Source organism: Pipistrellus hanaki (assembly GCF_964339955.1).
Source record: "Pipistrellus hanaki genome assembly, chromosome: 13".
In the NCBI taxonomy this organism is placed as follows: Eukaryota; Metazoa; Chordata; class Mammalia; order Chiroptera; family Vespertilionidae; genus Pipistrellus; species Pipistrellus hanaki.
In genome coordinates, this window is record NC_140515.1 from 9,719,554 (window position 1) to 9,737,400 (window position 17,847).

Here is a 17,847-nt window from a genome sequence, read left to right on the forward strand (position 1 = left end):
AAAGACCAATGGGTGTCGATTACCAGAAGTAGAGAGAGGAAAACATTCACTTGCCTCGCTTCTACTTGAAGCCTGGCTGAAAGCTGCCTGTCTGAACGTGGGCACAATGGCTGGGCGATGTCCAAGGCTGCTGGACTCCAGCCTGCTCCTCCCCAGTTAGACCAACATTTCATCCCAGGGCAACAATGAAGGATTTTCTCCCAAAACACCGTGTCCCCACGTAGTGACAATAGAGTATTTTAGATTCAACGCGGACTCAGAAGCAGTTTTAGTTCTGTCTAGATCTCTCTGACTAACGTAAGGAAACTGTTGAATACCTGACACCCACTGAGCTCTCTTTACTAACACTACTTTGAGTTCATTATATTTCACTCAGTTATGACAACGGATATTAGTTTTTCATTTGATAAATTGATATTATGTTTCTTTTTCTAATAAGTTAAGTTTTAAAAACATTAAATTTTATGAATACATTATGTATTAATATTAATGTTAATAATAATAGCATGTTAATATTATTAAATTATATGAATACATCGTATAAAATATAAGTTAAAAAATCATGACGAGGTAGTCAGATGTCTAAGGTTTGAATCCTGCAGGAACCCACGTCTACAGACAGTCAGCGTCTGTCCCAGCGGTGGGAAGGCCTGCCTTCTGGGGTTCCTGCAGTAGCCATCGGGGCTGGAAACGAGTCTGTGTCGTATAATCACACGTCGCCATCTCTGTGTTTTGCAGTGAGGACAGGGTCATCGAGCATTACCTGAAAGCCAGAGGTCTGACCCGGGGTCAAGCTGTGGTCCAGTAAGTACCCTTTTCTCCTCTGGCTCCGGCTTCAGTGAACGTCTTCCGTTTACAGAAGCCTGTGGCGCGATTTCCGCTGGGTGGTTTGTGTGTCTGTGGTCCTCATCTGATTACAGATCTCTCACTAGGAGTTATAAAATGTCTTGGCGCGCTCCATGTTTGTGTCATCGGTTCAGATGCTATCAGTGTTGGGCAGATAACAAAACTGAGAAATACGGGCCACGTGTGGGGCGATAAGGAATGGTGGGGACTGCGGTGAACTGGAGAGTTTTTGCCCTCGGCAAAGCTACTCAGCTTCAGAATTCATGCTCAGTGTTACTGGATCTTCTGATGTTTTCCAAGAAAACCTGAAACTCCTTGTTTTTAAATCCCATTTTAAACGTTGCCAAGTAATTTTAAGAAAATTTTAGTACAACACGAGCCTAACAAACCCTGCCTGGAGGCCACGTTTGGGCCAGGTTTGTGACCCCACTTCCGGTGGAGCACACAGTGTTGGTGGTAGGTAAGCTGTCTCTTCATGCTGCCCAGAAAGGCCGTGTTGACATATTTCTGCACATTCCACTCTTAGAGTTACCTTCCATTTATTAAGAATAGTTCACGGGACCCTGGCTGGGTAGCTCAGTTGGTTAGTGTGGCATCCCGATATGCCAAGGTTGCAGGTTCAATCCCCAGTCAGGGCCATACAAGAATCAGCCAATGGCCCTGGCCAGTTGCTCAGTGGTTAGAGCTTGTGGACCAAAGGCTCTCAGGTTTGAGTCCCCATACCTGGGTTGTGGGTTCGATCCCTGGTCCCAGTTGGGGTGGAGGCAACCAATGGAAGTCTCTCTCTCTCTCTCTCTCTCTCTCTCTCTCTCTCTCTCTCTCTCCCTCTCTTCCCCCCTTCCTGCCTTTCCTTCCCTCTCTCTAAAAAAGGCAATGGAAAAAATATCCTCAGATGAGAATTAATTTTTAAAAAAAATCAATGAATGAATGCATAGATAGATGGAACAACAAATCAATGTTTCTTTCTCTCTCTAAACAAAAAATCGTTCACAGCTACATAAAATTTTAGAATTATAAAATCTAAATTTATAATTATAAAAACTAATGATGCATTTTTGTATAGTAATTACAATAACTTTTATGGCCATAGAAATTTACAAAAAACAAAACATTACTGAATATAGGTCAGGGCATGTGAGAACTGAAATTTCCCTGCATCCCTACATCTTACAGTAATCTCCTTTGTTGTTATTTTGTTTTGTTTTGAATTAAGAATGAGAGACAGAGGAAAGGCGAGCGGGGAGAGGGAAGAAAGAGAGAGAGAATGAGAGAGAGAGAGAGAGAGAGAGAGAGAGAGAGAGAGAGAAACATTGATTTGTTGTTCCACTTTTTTATGCATTCATTCATTCATTCTTGTATGTGCCCTGACCGGGGATTAAACTCGCAATCTTGGTGTATCGGGACGACACTCTAACCCACTGAGCACCCTGGCCAAGGCCATACTAATCTCCTTTTATCATAACAACTTTCTGTGACCTTTACGGTGAACATCAGAAGTTAGCGGTCCTGAATCCTTGACATCTTAAGTCATTGAACCAATTTTCTGAAATGAAATAAAGGAAGAGAGAAACCAGGAATAACAGTGTCCCTGGGGGATTTAAGGTTAGGCTCATCAGCATATTGTAAAGACTCCTTGTTTAAATGCAGAGCCATTTTATTTCCCCTGGTCGTTACCACTGTGGCTCCGAACAAGAGGCTGTCTAACTTGGTAGGTAAGGCTCTGGACCAGAGGTGGGGAACGTGCAGCCTGTATAAGGCCCCAGAATCATTTGGGCTGGCCCTGCCACGGCACTAGGGGTGAGTTAATTAAATGTTTGACCAAATATAGCTGGCTAATTTTCTTTTTGTTGTTAATCCTCACCCGAGGGTATTTTTCCATTGATATTTTAGAGAGCATGGAAGGGAGTGGGAGAGACACTGAGAGAGAAACATCAATTTGAGAGAAACACATTGATTGGTTGGGGGCTGGGGATCGAGCCTGCAACCAAGGTATGTGTCCTTGACCATAGTTGAACCTGGGACCCCTCAGTCCCAGAGCTGACACTCTATCTACTGAGCCAAACTGGCTAGGGCTAGCAAGCTAATTTTTAAGTTGATAATTTTGTTTGGCTGGTGAATGATGTTATAAATATCCAAGTAGCAGAAAAAAGGTTCCCCACCCCTGCTCTAGACTCTAAAATTCGGCTTGATTTGCTAGATCCTGGCTGTGCAGTGTAATTGCTGCATGACCTTGGCACACTTACCTAACCTCTTATATTGATTTCCATGTAGGCTATTTGCTTTTAAAAATCACCAAATTATTTGTTACAAAATCCAGAGCAATTAATCTTCAAGTGTCATTAACAAGTCCCATCAAACTGGAACCTCAATTCTTTGTAGGCCGAGAGACAGTCTTACACAATTTAGTCCACTCAGAGGTACACAGTAAATACTTGTTGAATTAAAAATAGCAATGGTAGCCCTGTTGCTCTAATTTTTACTTGGGATGGGGGAGTGGGCGTATTTTTAAAAATCAGGTTTTTATACAATAAACTTTTTCTTTTTTAAGTGTATATTTTTGAGATTTTTGACTTAAGAGTTGAATATATATTTCTAAGAGTTTACATAATCAATAATACATGGAATAGCTTTATTTTTTACTTATGAGAATGACCCAAAAGTTGACTCTTATTGTTTTGCATTATTATGTGCTTAGTATAAGAAATACTTGCAATTTGAATGTATAATACAGTACAATATACTTCTAAGCCATAGAAATCTTTATATGTAGAAAATAACATTTTCTGTAGCTTTTTTAAATTGAAGTTTTCTTAGTAACCTCCTAATATTTGGATGAAGTAAAATATATTACTCCTTAGAATGCTTTATTTTGTTTCTACTTCAGTCAAATCCACTTAAAATGAGAAAAGTCAATATAAATTGTATTTCTTTCAATCACTTTCCCCAGAAGGGCCCTCTGTTTTAGTAAGAGGTTATAATATATTCATTTCCCACAGATATATGAAAATAGTAGAAGCTCTGCCGACCTATGGAGTCCATTATTACGCAGTAAAGGTGAGTGTTTCTACGTGCAAGGCTTTCATGATGCCCATGTCACTCTGAGTCAGTGAACACCAGCTTCTAAAACTGTACAAATCAATATGCATATATATATATATATATATATATATATATATGTTATCTAGAAATTTGAGCATTTAGAATAAGATTGATTTTCTTAAGGAAATAAAAAAGCCAAATAGCTTGTCACTTTTAGCAAATTATAAAGCATATTTTTGCCAAAATACTTGCTATGTTCAAATGTTTTCCCAAGGCCTCATGAGTCCTAAGATATTCAGATCATTCTCTTGTCACATCTGTCCTATTAGCTGTTCCTACTTACTTTTCTCCTTTCCAATTGTTCACCTTTCTGATGCCACCAGAAATTCACTCACATAGTACATTGTCGAGTTTGTATCTTCTTAAAATGCTCACAAGTTTGCAACTCAGTTTTCCATCAGTACGCTTGGTGCTTGTGTAGTGTCTGTAGATGTTTATAAGCGGGAGGTAGTGACTAAGGAGTACTGTGAGGTGAGAAGAGAAAAAGCAGGTTAAAAAGGGAGTGCTGTTTGAAGACAGAATAGTTTTATAATTGATCAATCTTGAGTGACTCTTCAAATTCCAACAATGTTTACAATTCAAAATGGTGGAGAATTGGATAACAAATGCCTGCACAATGGGGACACCCAGTACTAAATATGTGTACTAAGGCAACTTTAATTCTGCTGATTCCTAGTTTGTTTGCATATAGCTATATGTTCCAGCCTAAGTTTTTCTTTCCTATGTCAATACACCGTATGCTTTTCAAGACCTAAAAGGTAAATTTATGGAAAAAATATTTCTCCCCTCCCCATGTGTACCTCACAGGCATTATTCAAACATTCCCAAGTTCACTGTATTACAAACATCAGGATTTAGAACCACTTTTTACATCTTGGGAAACTTCCCTGACCTTTATAGCTGGTTACTAATCAAGAGAACAAAGAGCTTTCTTTCTTTTTTAAATAGATAACTGCTTTGTACTTTGGATTAATTCTTAGTTGAATTACCTACATTTCATTTCTTCTCCAAATGTTTAATCCAAGCAGTAATGCTTCAGTCTCTTTGATGGTATTAATATCGTAGTATTGGTCTGTTTTGGCCTAAAGGTCTTATTTGAAGAAACTCTAAGAAGGCATTTTAATAACAAGTTAGGTTCTTAAGTGCTGTTTTGTTTACAGACAGCCTCCCTGGGACCTGCGGGTACTTGTTGCAGGGTGGGCCCGGCGCTCGGCCACCTCCAGGCGGCTAACAATGGGTCTTGGTTCTCATGCTTTTCCGTCTTCCAGGACAAACAAGGACTTCCTTGGTGGCTTGGCATCAGCTATAAAGGAATCGGCCAGTATGACTTACAAGATAAAGTGAAACCTCGGAAAGTAAGTGTGAATCACCTCAGACTATTAGGAGCCCCGTGAGCTGTCCCAGGGCTGGGAGCGTTGCTTTAGGGGCACCGAACAGTCTTGGGCAAAGCTGGTTAGTGAGGCCGAGGGTTCAGAGGAGGGGGTTCAGGGAAGGGGTTCAGGGAAGGGGTTCAGGGAAGGCTCCCGTTAGCGTGAAGTGTACGCACAGAGGTGAGCTCTGATCACAGCCTCCTTCACAAGGGCATGCAAGGAGGTTTCTGTCTGAAGTTATTAATTTGATATTTGCACATACGTATAGACGCATATTTCATTGGGTGGGTAAACAGACAGGTTCATTGTGAAGACATAAATCAAAATTTCTCGTGCTATTCCCTCTCAGTGATGTGGTAATGAGTGATCTTCTTAATGCTCTTGCTATTTTTGCTTGTCTTTGTTTCACCATTTTCCACACTAAACATGAATGTTTTTTGTAAAGAAAAGTAAGTTATGTGCTGTTTCGTAAAGGGTCACATTCTGCTGGTCTGGGTTTCCCAGAGCTAATAAGAGACATTGTTTTCCGTTTGAAGTTGGATCATGAGGTTGTTTCTCTCGGCTCAAGCACCAGCAGACAGCACGCGCTTGCCTGGGTGAGAACTGGTGAGTCCATATGGATAGCCGGCGGCCACCGGCCTGTCAGTGTCCTAAGGACTTAGAGGCTTACTAGGCCTTTCTGTAAGTGTCCTTTCGCGTCCATCGGTGCTCACTACCTTCCTTGCAGTGAGGGAATAAGTAAAGCTTGTTTCCTCCCCATTTTATGGTGAAACTGACACACACAACACAAAAGCGTGGGCAGGGCAGGGCCACCACAGCCCTTCCAGCCTGGCCACCTCTCCGACCAGACTGGTTGGGCATTGAGGCTTATCCAGAAGTGCCAGTACAAGCATTAGGGCATTTTTTACAACCGGAAAAGGCAAACACTACAGAAACAGGCCAGGGAGAGCAGGAAGTCCTTTCTGGTCCATGTGACCCCGTGATGACCGGAGTCAGAGGAGTGTCTCAGACTTTCTCAGTGTGTGCACTGAGATTTCAGCGAAAAAGAAAGCTGGCTGCACACTGACCCGTACTCCATCTTGTTTCTTCAGGTGATACACACACATCGCTCTTCCCTCTTTGTAAAGCGCCCGGTGTTCCATTATGAGGGAGCATATGTGCTTAACCAACTGCCTTTCGATGCCCATTATGGTGTCCCCGTTGCGGGAGGGTGGGCTGGAGCTGCATCCCAGCCACGGGAACAACGGACCCCTAGTTTATCTATTTTGTCAGATCAGATTGTGACAGGTCATGGTTCTTAAGGCAGGCCTCAGTTGTGCTGACATATTTTTTGGAAATTTATTTCTCCCTTTAATTTTACTTTAAGAAATAACATGCAGCCCTAGCCGGGTTGGCTTAGTGGATAGAGCGTCTTCGGCCTGCGGACTGAAGGGTTGCAGGTTCAATTCCAATTAAGAGCACATGCCTGGGTTGTGGGCTCGAATCCCAGTAGGGGGCTTGCAGGAGGCAGCCGATCAATGATTCTCTCTCATCATTAATGTTTCTATCTCTGTCTCCCTCTTCCTCCCTCTCTGAAATCAATAAAAATATATTTCTTAAAAAAAAGAAAGAAGTAACATACAGGAGTCTAGCTGGATTTTGAAACTTGCATGTAAAATATAACTTCATTTGGCTCACAAGTCATCTCATAGCTAATGTGGCTGATGAAGTTGAGCTTCCCACCGCCTGCACGTGCTTCCCTGAACACAGCTGCCCGCCCCCCCCCCCGCCCACACACACACACACACACAAATACCGGGATAGAATGAGCACAGCGAGCAGTGCAGTTGGTCTCTCTGACTTGCTCGTGAGCCACAGGCCTTTCTGTCCGTTCACAGTTTCACAGAAATGGGTGAATATTGTTTGACACTGACCATAGTCAGGTGTGCTCATTCATTCCAGAGTCTAGACAAGGGGCAGTAGCCACTTCCTTTCCTCAATTTGCAGTGTTTTCCTGTTTCACTTATAAGACAGGCCATCCCGCTCAACCCTAAAGGGCCATCTTGTGTTCATCGCTGCCTCACCTTCCCCTCCTTGGTGACTACAGCCGTGTCCCCTCTGTGCCATTGTCTGCCTGCTCCTTTCTTCCTGTTAAACCTGACAGTGGGTTTGGCTTTCGTGTCTTTATTTTTCCACAGCCAACAATTTAAGGGCTTACTGAAGGGAGGCTGTTTTACGAGTCCTGCCCTGGCCCAGTTGTCACAAGTGAAAAATGCATCCCTTAAAGAGCTGGGAGGGCAGACTCTCACAAGGATCGCGCCCCAGCTGTTTGCACGGACCCGTGCGGGGCCACCGGGCGCGAATGAAGGTCAAATTGGCCAACTGGAATGAAGCAAAGGCTGGAATGGAAGGCCTTGGACATGCTCAGCCTCTTGAACCGCATGCCTGCCGTAATTATACGGCTGAAAACAGGCCAGAAGGAGGGAGATTTGCCAATCACAAGAGATGCCAAGAGGCTGCTTTGAAAAGGGGTTGGTCCAAGACCCACAGGCTGAGTGCTGTGTCCTCTCCACATCCTGTCTGTCAGTTCTGGACTAGGATGGTGGTCAGCAAACTGCGGCTCTCAAGCCACATGCAGCTCTTTGGCGCCTTGCGTGTTCTACTGCCACTTCTTCAAAATAGACTTGTCCAGGCCAAAAACCGACTTCTGCACACAGGCCACGAAATTTCAATCGCACTGTATGTGCACGCCCACACGTGGCATTGTTTGGAAGAGCCACACTCAAGGGGCAAGAGCCCCATGTGGCTTGTGAGCCGCGGTTTGCCGACCACTGGCCTAGGAGTGTGGGCCTGCGTTTGTCTTCCCTCTGAGAACACCCACAGGCGCCCTTCGTGCATTTGACTGTCAGGCCTTTGCTGTCATGGGCCGAGCTGCTTTCGGTTCCGCAGTGGATGGTGAAAGGAAGAGTTGGAGGAACAACCCAAAGCCTGGCTCGGTGTCTGTTTGCCGGGGAGCCTTGGACACGCTGCTGCCTCTCTCTTTAGACGCAGTTTCCTCATCCGCACAATGGTACTGCCACCTGGCGCCCAGGGCAGCTGTGAGAATGAAGTGAGATTGCACAGCCATCACTCAGTAACCGGTAGCTGTGAGCGAGGGGGAGACGCAAGAGAAGGAAGGAGAAACATTCTTGGATCACTGTTTGGGTAGACGATGACCCAACATTGCTCAGACCCACAGCCCTTATGCTCCACCACTGGCCCACACTCAAAGATGTTTTCAGAGGCTGGTAAGCACTCTGCCTCTCCCAGTTCATTAGCAACAATGCCCTACCTAATGCATGATGCAAATTAAGAGAAAATTAAAAAATTTTAAACTACCAACCACAAAAAGTCAGGGTATTAGAAATCCAAGTCATAAGCAGTTTTTATCCTCCCTTGGTGCAAGGCGGGACAGTGAGGGACACAGGATGGCCCGCTGAGGGCTGCGCTGGCTGGCTTGTCTCGTAAGTGAAACGTGTCACTGCGAACTCTTAGGGAGTGTGACAGCACCCAGAACTCCACTGCATCTCAAATGCAGAACGTTTGAACTCTAACATGATGAAGTTTCACTGTAAAAAGAAAACACACGGACTTGTATTTCTTCTCGGCTTTATGGTGCATTCAGTTCTTCAAGGAAAATGTCTGTTCCTCTCAAGAAGCAGACCGTGGGCCAGTGGCTGACAAAGTCACGCCATGACTGCCCTGGGACCGGTCAGCAATGAGGATAGAGACGCACGCAGGTGACACTGTCAGACATGGACGCGGAGGGGTAACGTGCTCTTCAGATTAGTATCTGTCTGCATTCTGACAGGTTGAGAAAGTCTTACAATCGCCCCGGGCATCGCAGGGGGAGGAGGAGGGTTTCTCATCTCTCAGTTAACTGGTTTAAAAAAACAAAAACAAAAAACAACTATTACTATTAAAAAAATAAAAATAAAAACCATTGGTATTCCCAAATGCCTACGCCAGATATGCTAAGTTACAAATGCCTTTCTGTTTCTTTATTGCGAAAGGCCAGGGTTTGTTTCCTTCAAACTCAGAGCGACTTGCTTGTTTTTCGGGGCAGCGCCATCTCGATCCTTGCTAACCTCCCCCTGCTTTCCTACAACCACCGCCACCGGGGCCTCCGGAGGAGCCTGCTTCCGCCCCTGCTCCAGTGCGAGGGAAGCTCACACAGGGGGAGGCTCACCCAGGGGGAGGCGTGCTGTCCGGCTCCCTTTCCACATCCACACAAGCCCAGGGCAGTGTGAGGGAGAACTGAGTCACCCCGGCAGCCGGAGGCCTGTCCATCCTGTTTGCACAGCGTGTAATTAAGCGTCAGCCACACCAGTGATCAGTCTGATGGCTGCAGCTTTCTGCAGACTCAGTGGGTGGAGAGCTCAAATCCTGCAGCTTGGGTTTGAAGTGAGAGCCAGCCCTGCACCCTGCTTACAGGTTGGCTGACCTGGGGCTGTTACTCAACCTTTCTGGGCTTTTATTTTCTCGACTGTCAAGTTCAGATCATCCTGTCTACTCCCTGAGCCCCAAAGACCATTCCGAGAACCCAGCAAGCCCATGCCTTCCCTCACTCAGCAGACATCATCCGTTCACACGTGCTCCATAGAAGGCTTTCTGGGCGGCAGGTAAGGGTTTTAAGCAGCTCCCCTGAGACAAGGAGCTCTCAGAGAATGTCGGGTATCCATTTCCATTTCACAATCAGTGGGCAAATGGAAAGAATCCCAGGCAAGCAGCCACATTTTCCATAAAGTCACCCAGTCTAACGGCAAGGGGGCTGGAGAGTGCAGGCTCCCGGTGACCTTGTCAAGGCCTTAATTCAAGGTGTTCTATTACTGGTGTGGTTCGGTGGTTAGAGTGCCGTCCCATGCATGAAAGGGTCATGGGTTTGATTTCTGGTCAGATTTATACTCAGGTTGCAAACAATGCTTATTTCTCTCTCCTATCTCCCCCTCTCCCTGCCCCTCTTTCACATTCTCTCATCAACGGAAAAGACATATTCTCAAGTACGGACTAGAGAAGAAGGCAGGAAACTCAGTTCTGAGGGAGGTAACCAGTTTTTGCCCCACTGTATAGGTTCCTATGAAGTGTTTGGGGGGCTGGTTAGTGAGAAACAAGCAAGTAAGCAAGAAATAAAGACAAGCATGCCTTTTGAGTAGTTTCTGATGAAAATGAACAAGATGGCAGGACAGTGACGGAAGGAGCGGAGGACATGGTGTCGGGAAGGCCGCTCTGAGAAAGGTGATGTTTCGGTTGAGGCCCGAAGGGTGAGGAGCGGGGTGGTGTGTCCGTTCAGAGAATAGTGTGTGCGGAGGCGGGGAGGCCGCTGTAGCCAGAGATCAGCGGCGAGGTGGCGTTCCCCACGGAGCTGAGAGGGCGTTGGAGGGGCAGCAATGCCTGCTGGACAGGCAAGGCCATTGGATTTCGTGATGTCATCTTCCCTGGTGGTTCCAGGCGTTTGCCAAATGGCTGAGTTGCTGGCACGTACAGGGAGCTCTTTCATAGGTTCACTGGTCCACAGGCAGAGACACCAGACGGTGTCCACAGCATGGTGAAGGCTTGCTCTGTAAGGGTTTCTTCCGTGTGTGCTTAGGACTAAAGATCGGTTTCGTTTTTTTAAAATATACTTTTATTGATTTCGGAGAGGGAGAGGGAGAGAAACATCCGTGATGAGAGAGAGTCATTGATGGGCATGCACCACAACCCAGGCGTGTACCCTGATGGGGAATCGAACCGTGACCTCCTGGTCCACTGAGCCACGCCTGCTGGGCAAGGTCGCTTTCATTTTATTTATTTATTTATTTATTTATTTATTTATTTTTATTTTTTAATATATACTTTATTGATTTTTTACAGAGAGGAAGGGAGAGGGATAGAGAGCTAGAAACATCGATGAGAGAGAAACATCGACCAGCTGCCTCTTGCTCACCCCCTACCAGGGATGTGCCTGCAACCAATGTACATGCCCTTGACCGGAATCAAACCTGGGACCTTTCAGTCTGCAGGCCAATGCTGTACCACTGAGCCAAACCGGCTTTGGCAAGATTGCTTTCATTTTAAATCATCCACCTTCCGGAACAAATTTCTAGCAAGACAGTGCAATGTACCAATTTTATTTTCCCCCAAAAAAGGATTTATTGAGCCCATTCTGTTTGCAAGGGCCCCAAGCTTTATAATTTTTATCTTATTTAAGGAAAAAGCCACATTCCTGTCATCAAGGACCTGGCAATCCATCCGGAAAGTCAGAATGATGTTCAAATTAGGGATAAGTTGAACAGACAACAACCAGACCAGGTACCAACCCGTGAGAGGGGATGCCATGCGGTGCCCGGGCAGCCGGCACTCTGGCTGCACCAAGTGCCCGCGGGAGCGTGCGGGCCCCTCTGCTCAGGAAGCCCTGGCTGCAGACCTCCGGAAGGTGAGAGGTGCAGCCACAGGGAACTGCAGGGGGCGGGGGAGCATCCTCCTAGACGGTCAGAGTTTAATGGGATGCATTTCCTGATACCCAGAACTTCATCTAAACGTCCTCAGAAATGCGCCGAACTTGACTCCTTGCATGTCAGACGGGAAGTTTGATGAACGGAAGGTATGACATCACCTGTGAAAAGTAATTGTCACTCCCGGAGTGTGTGCCTTTGGGTGTTTAGGGAGCTTGAGTTTGGCATCCCTGGCACTTCCAGCGGGGCCTCTTCTGGTCTGATCAGGTGTTGTTTTTAGAGGAAAAAGTTTACCTTCCTCAGCAGCACACTGCACTGGTCAGCGTTACGTCACCAGATGTGTCTCTGCGCCAGGCCTTCCCGTGTCCGATCCTGGGACATGGGCCAGGGTTCTGTCCCGGGGCTGGTGGTGCGCCACCACCTCCCCCGCGCCCCCACAAGATGCTAGTGGCACCTCCCTCCCCCAGCATCAAAACCACGATGCCTCCAGGCCTCTCCAGATGCCCTGGGCGGAGGCATGGCGAGGGAAGCAAAGTCATTGCTGGTGGAGAACTGCTGGTCTGAGTGAAATGCGAGGGACTCAGACTCCGTTTCTGCAAGTGTTATAGCTGTGCTTTTCCTTCCTGTGAGGCAGAACTGGAGGGAATGCTTTTTGCTATTTCTGTTAACACACAGCTGTCCGTAGAGCCCTCTTTCCCGGTGAGCAGGGAGGGTGGTGGCTTGGTTAGGCGCGGGGGCTGGAGCCTGGCTGCCGGCTGGGACGCCCAGACCTGCCCTGTGTCGGAGTGTGACTGTGGCCCGTTCACTGAAGCCTGTCTGAGCCTCCGTTTCTCTTGAACAATGAGACTCAAAGTAGTCCCTCCCCACCAGCTGTTGGGAAGACGCCATCCAGTCACAGAAACATTTGATGGACAGAAAGACAGCTGGGTGGGTAGAAGGGAGGTCAGTTTGGTTTGCTCAGCGCCTAGAATCTGGCACAAACTGTGTTCGTGGTTCCTCAGGCGGCTCACCGGTCCACTCACTGGCTCATGAACAGCATATTTGTCAAATGTAACTTCTTTTTAGTGAAAAAAGAATAAATCAACGATGCCATGAGTTGTTGTGTCTGGGTCACCGCAGAGGTGGGCTGTGTGAGTCACTGAGGCCAGTCACACCCCACAGCCCTGACCAGCCCAGAGCGAGGCAGTTCTCGGTGGATTGGCAGTTAAATGATTAACCTGTGTGGTAAGTGCTATTATAGTGGAACCTCGATTCTCGAACGTCTCCCATTTCGAACCGTCCACTTCTCAACCTGACCACCCTTCCCAGCTGGTCCCTGTACCATCAGGGACACATCTCTCAGTGACAAAAACAGAGAGAAGGCGCGAATCTGTCAGTTCACCGCTGTTACAATCTCGGGATAGTGTGCTGTGAACGTTTTCGTGGTATTTTTGCTTTTGTTGCTGCTTACAATTATTGTTAAATTTTCATTTTTAACTGTACATTTCCTTTCCTTTCTGTTAAATTTTCATTGACATTTCATGTCCTTCTTGTTTTTAAAGTGTTTATAGATTAAACAGTACATTAGACATGTACGGTATAAAGGAAAGGTTAAAACAGAATCATTGAGAGCCTGAAATGGATTAATTCAATTTACATTATTTCTAATGGGAGGAAAATGATTCGCTTTGCAAAAAGCCTTCCAGAACAAATTAACTCCAAGAAACGAGGTTCCACTGTACACGTATTTTTTAAAATATATTTTATTGATTTTTACAGAGAGAAAGGGTGAGGGATAGAGAGTTAGAAAAATCGATGAGAGAGAAACATGGATCAGCTGCCTCCTGCACACCCCACACTGGGGATGTGCCCGAAACCAAGGTACATGCCCCTGACTGGAATAGAACCCGGGACCTTTAGTCCGCAGCCGACGCTCTATCCACTGAGCCAAACCAGCTAGGGCTGCATATGTATTTTTTAAAAGTCTCAGTGACATCCATGCCTAGTGTTAAACCTTTGGGTGGTATCTACTTCCAGTTTGTCACGATTCAAAAGGACAGTTTGATTCGTTCTGTCCAAAGGCTTTTTCTCAGTCTTTCAAACCCCAGGCGGTCCCTGTGGCCGCGGCAGGTGCCCGCCTCAGCGTTCTGTACAGCCGGGCACGCTCCGCAGGGAGCACCTGGACCGGAAGGAGGGGCGTCTCCCTGGGGCGGAGGCGGCCTTGACCCACTCCCCCTCCTCCTCCTCAGTGGCCTCCGAGCTGCAGGATCAGTGAACACATTTCCTACTGGGAGGGTGTGTTCAGAAACCACTGATAAAATCAACAGGAATGCAGCAGTTTTTACAGAAACTCACAGATTTGGAAGCCTGAGTGATACAGGTGTGTCAACAGAGTAACTTGGCTGTTTCTCACCAGCCGACAGGCGGCTTTGGGATGCAGACAGCTGTTTCTTGTTCTGTGTCTGTGCTAAGTGGCCACCCTCCATCTCATGAAGCCATGACCAAGTTCAGGAAGAGGGCTGAGGGGCCTTCGAGCAATACAAGTAGCTTTGTCACTTCCCACATATCTGTTCTGAGCCAAGCACTGGGCTGCGTGTCTCATAAACATTGTCTCACTGAGCCTTCCCATAGCCCTCTGAGGCAGGCGCTGTTGGGCTCACTTTATAGATAAGGAAACTGAGACTCGGGAAACTTAAGCCACTTGCCAAATAAAATACAAGTGGTGGGCTGGCCAGCGTGGCTCAGGGGTTGAGTGTTGACCTATGAATCAGGAGGTTACAGTTCCATTCCAGTCAGGGCACAGGCCCCTGTTGTGGCTCAATCCCCAGTGTGGGCGTGTGTAGGAGGCAGCCAGTCAATGATTCTCTCTCATCATTGATGTTTCTATTGCTCTCTCCCTCTCCCTTCCCCTCTGAAATCATATATATATATATATATATATATATATATATATATATATATATATATATATATATATATATATATATATATAATTTTAAACACAATTGGTAGAACCAAAATGCAAACCAAGGCAGTCTGACTTGGTCCCAGGTTCAGGTCAGCCCCACGAGAGAGGGGGCCTGGCTGTCATTTGCCAACAAGAACGGGCCCGCTCACATGGAAGGCGGACAGAAACACTCGCTGATCCAAGGAGAATGAGTAAAGGACCCACAAGCCACTATTGTGTGGTCACCGCGGCCCCTGAGCGTCCCTGTGCTTTCCTGTGGTCTTCCTTCCAGTTTGACAGAAATTTCCGGCACAGGGAACCACGGGGATTGTGGGTGGGAATGGGAAGAGGTGATTCCTTCTGGTTCTGTAAGTTTACAGTGATTGGTTGTAGATTTCCAGAAAATGGCGTAAGTATTCAGCCCATGCATTTCAGTAGGTAAAGGGTGCTAGGAATCACGGTGGCAGTGATTCTGAAACTCTCAGCTGCCTTTCCATCGGAGATCACACTTTGCATGCACTCTCAAATAGGGTTTGTCTGCGCTGGTTTTGTGTGGCTTTTGGCGTTTGTGTCATGTCCTTTTGTAAGGCAGGATGCTGCTGACCTGAGGATGTGTCCTCTTCCTGTGGCAGCTTTCTGATGGGCTCTTTGTTAATAGCTTGTTCTTCTTGCTCCTCTTTCCCTTTTCCTATTTCCCCTGACTGTTTATTTTGCAGTCTCAAAGTAAACCCCAGCGATTAGTTCCTCGGTGGTCATCTGCTTCCTTCCTTTGGGGCTGAAGGGCACAATTGATCATCCTAGATGGGTGTAGGCTAGAAGGAAAGGTGGAAGACCTAACATGTAGCTTTATTTCTGTCATGTAATTATTTCCACCATAGCTTCCCAAAAAGCACAACTTCTAACTTCCAGCTACTAGTGAGTGTCAAAGAATAACTGCTGTAATAAATACTAATAAGTGACTGCTATTATGCTTGTTTAATGATCACTTTATAAAGCAGTCCAGTTTCATACTCTTAACTTTGTGTTGCAAGGCAGACAAAGCTCAGTTTTTCTTTCAAAGTCCTGAGAGTGGTCATTTTGGCTCGGACTAGATATTGTGTTCCATTTTAATATGAAAATTTCAAATTATGTGCATAAATAATATGTATAATAATCTTGTCCTACCCGTAAGACATGAGGCCGGGTATCAGTCCTACCCTATCTGGGCACCAAGTGTTGCACATGATGGAAAGTTGGTTCCTTCCGCCTTTGAGCTCTCGCCTCTTTCCTCGAATTTGGGCTGGTTTCTCGGGGCCCACATTTCCGGTGACTTACCAGCGGAGCTCTGCCTCCTGGCCCAGCGTCCTCCGGGGCGGCCGCCCCGTCAGGTCAGCCTGGGATGTTTCTTTGACCAGTTTCCCCTCTCCTCCCACTGGTCTGCAGTCTCTGCTGATTCTGACGGGGGCGTGGAGGGGCTGTGATTGATCCTTTAAGGAAAACAGGGGCAGGAAGGAAGGGGGTGAAAATGAGTCAGCTGCCGCTGCGTGCCGGTGCTGCCTGGGCGATCGCCCGCCAGTGAACGAGCCCCCCCTCAGCTCCGTCGCCCTTCCCGCTTCATCTGCCGTTCGGAGATCAGGGCACAAACGTCACGTAAAGGCACCGGACAAGAATGAGTTCAGAAATTTCAAAACAACAGTAGCCTGTTTCCAGCTGGCTCTGGGGCGGCTACAACCAGAGCATTTTCCTAACTCCCCAGTCACTGATGGCATCAGGATGATAACAGGGTCTGCAACAGAGGCCTCTGGATACTTAGGGGTGGACACCACTCTTGCATAAGGTAGACTGGCCTGTGTTCGTTTTATGTAAGCATATTATTTTAATTTGGGAAATGTTCATTTATTTTTTTAAAAACACAGTACTAAAATTTATTGATTTCAGAGAGGAAATGACAACACCTTCATAACCACTTGATGATTACTAATGTTTTGTCATATTTACTTCATCTTGATTTAATAATAAAAGAAGTAAAATATTACTGGCAATGCAGTTTCCTGTGCCCCTCACCCTGTGCACATTCTGCCATCCCCACCCTGGGAACAAGCACTGTCAGAATTTAGTTTGTCATCCCAAGTGGCTCACAGCACAGCCATGAAATCGCTTTTTGCTAAACTTGTCAGGTGTCGGGTAGGGAAGAGGCCTGTCTGCCCTCCATGCAGGGCCGGCGGGAGGGAGGCCAGGCACTGGATTTCAGCATTTCAGCGGGGAGGCTGGGGGCGGGGTGGCTGGCAGATCGGGTTTCAGCCAGCCTGGTTTCTGTGTGTGTGTGTGTGTGTGTGTGTGTGTGTTTGTGTGTGTGTGTGTGTGTGGTGTGTGTGTGGTGTGTGTGTGTGGTGTGTGTGTGTATGTATGTATGTATGTATGTATGTATGTGTGGTGTGTGTGGTGTGTGTGTGGTTGTGTGGTGTGTGTGGTGTGAGTGTGTGTGTGTGTGTGGTGTGTGTGTGTGTATGTATGGTGTGTGTGGTGTGTGTGTGTGTATGGTCTGTGTGGTGTGAGTGTGTGTGTGTGATTGTGTGTGTGTGTGGTGTGTGTGTGTGTATGTATGGTGTGTGTGGTGTGTGTGTGTGTATGGTCTGTGTGGTGTGAGTGTGTGGGTGTGATTGTGTGTGTGTGTGGTGTGTGTGTGTGTATGTATGGTGTGTGTGGTGTGTGTGTGTGGTCTGTGTGGTGTGAGTGTGTGGGTGTGATTGTGTGTGTGTGTGGTGTGTGTGTGTGTATGTATGTATGTATGTGTGGTGTGTGTGGTGTGTGTGGTGTGTGTGTGGTTGTGTGGTGTGTGTGGTGTGAGTGTGTGTGTGTGGTGTGTGTGTGTGTATGTATGGTGTGTGTGGTGTGTGTGTGTATGGTCTGTGTGGTGTGAGTGTGTGGGTGTGATTGTGTGTGTGTGTGGTGTGTGTTGGGGGGCGGGGGAAATGGACTGCAGGGAAAGCCAGCTGTGCGCAGTGGCTCTTCCTGTAGAACCTGTTGGTGCCGGTGGTGAGTAACCAGGTGGAAATGGCTCCCGGCCGCCGCTCGGCTCACATCTGCTTGCGCCCAGAGCCGCTCACTCCCCGGGATGATCGGCACCCACACGGTCCCCCACCAAAGCCGAGTCTCTGCGGGAGGTCTGCGGGGAGAG

General features: G+C 46.9%; 1 protein-coding gene across 2 annotated transcripts in view; it reads left to right on the top strand.

The window, feature by feature from the left end:
* Window positions 1-17,847, top strand: part of FRMD4B (FERM domain containing 4B) — a 165,810-nt gene that overhangs the window by 124,525 nt on the left and 23,438 nt on the right. For both annotated transcript variants that reach the window (XM_084901717.1, XM_084901718.1), the window contains exons 9-11: window positions 739-804; window positions 3,843-3,900; window positions 5,214-5,300. In XM_084901717.1, the coding sequence (XP_084757843.1) occupies window positions 739-804; window positions 3,843-3,900; window positions 5,214-5,300 (211 nt within the window). The remainder of the gene's footprint in view (window positions 1-738; window positions 805-3,842; window positions 3,901-5,213; window positions 5,301-17,847) is intronic.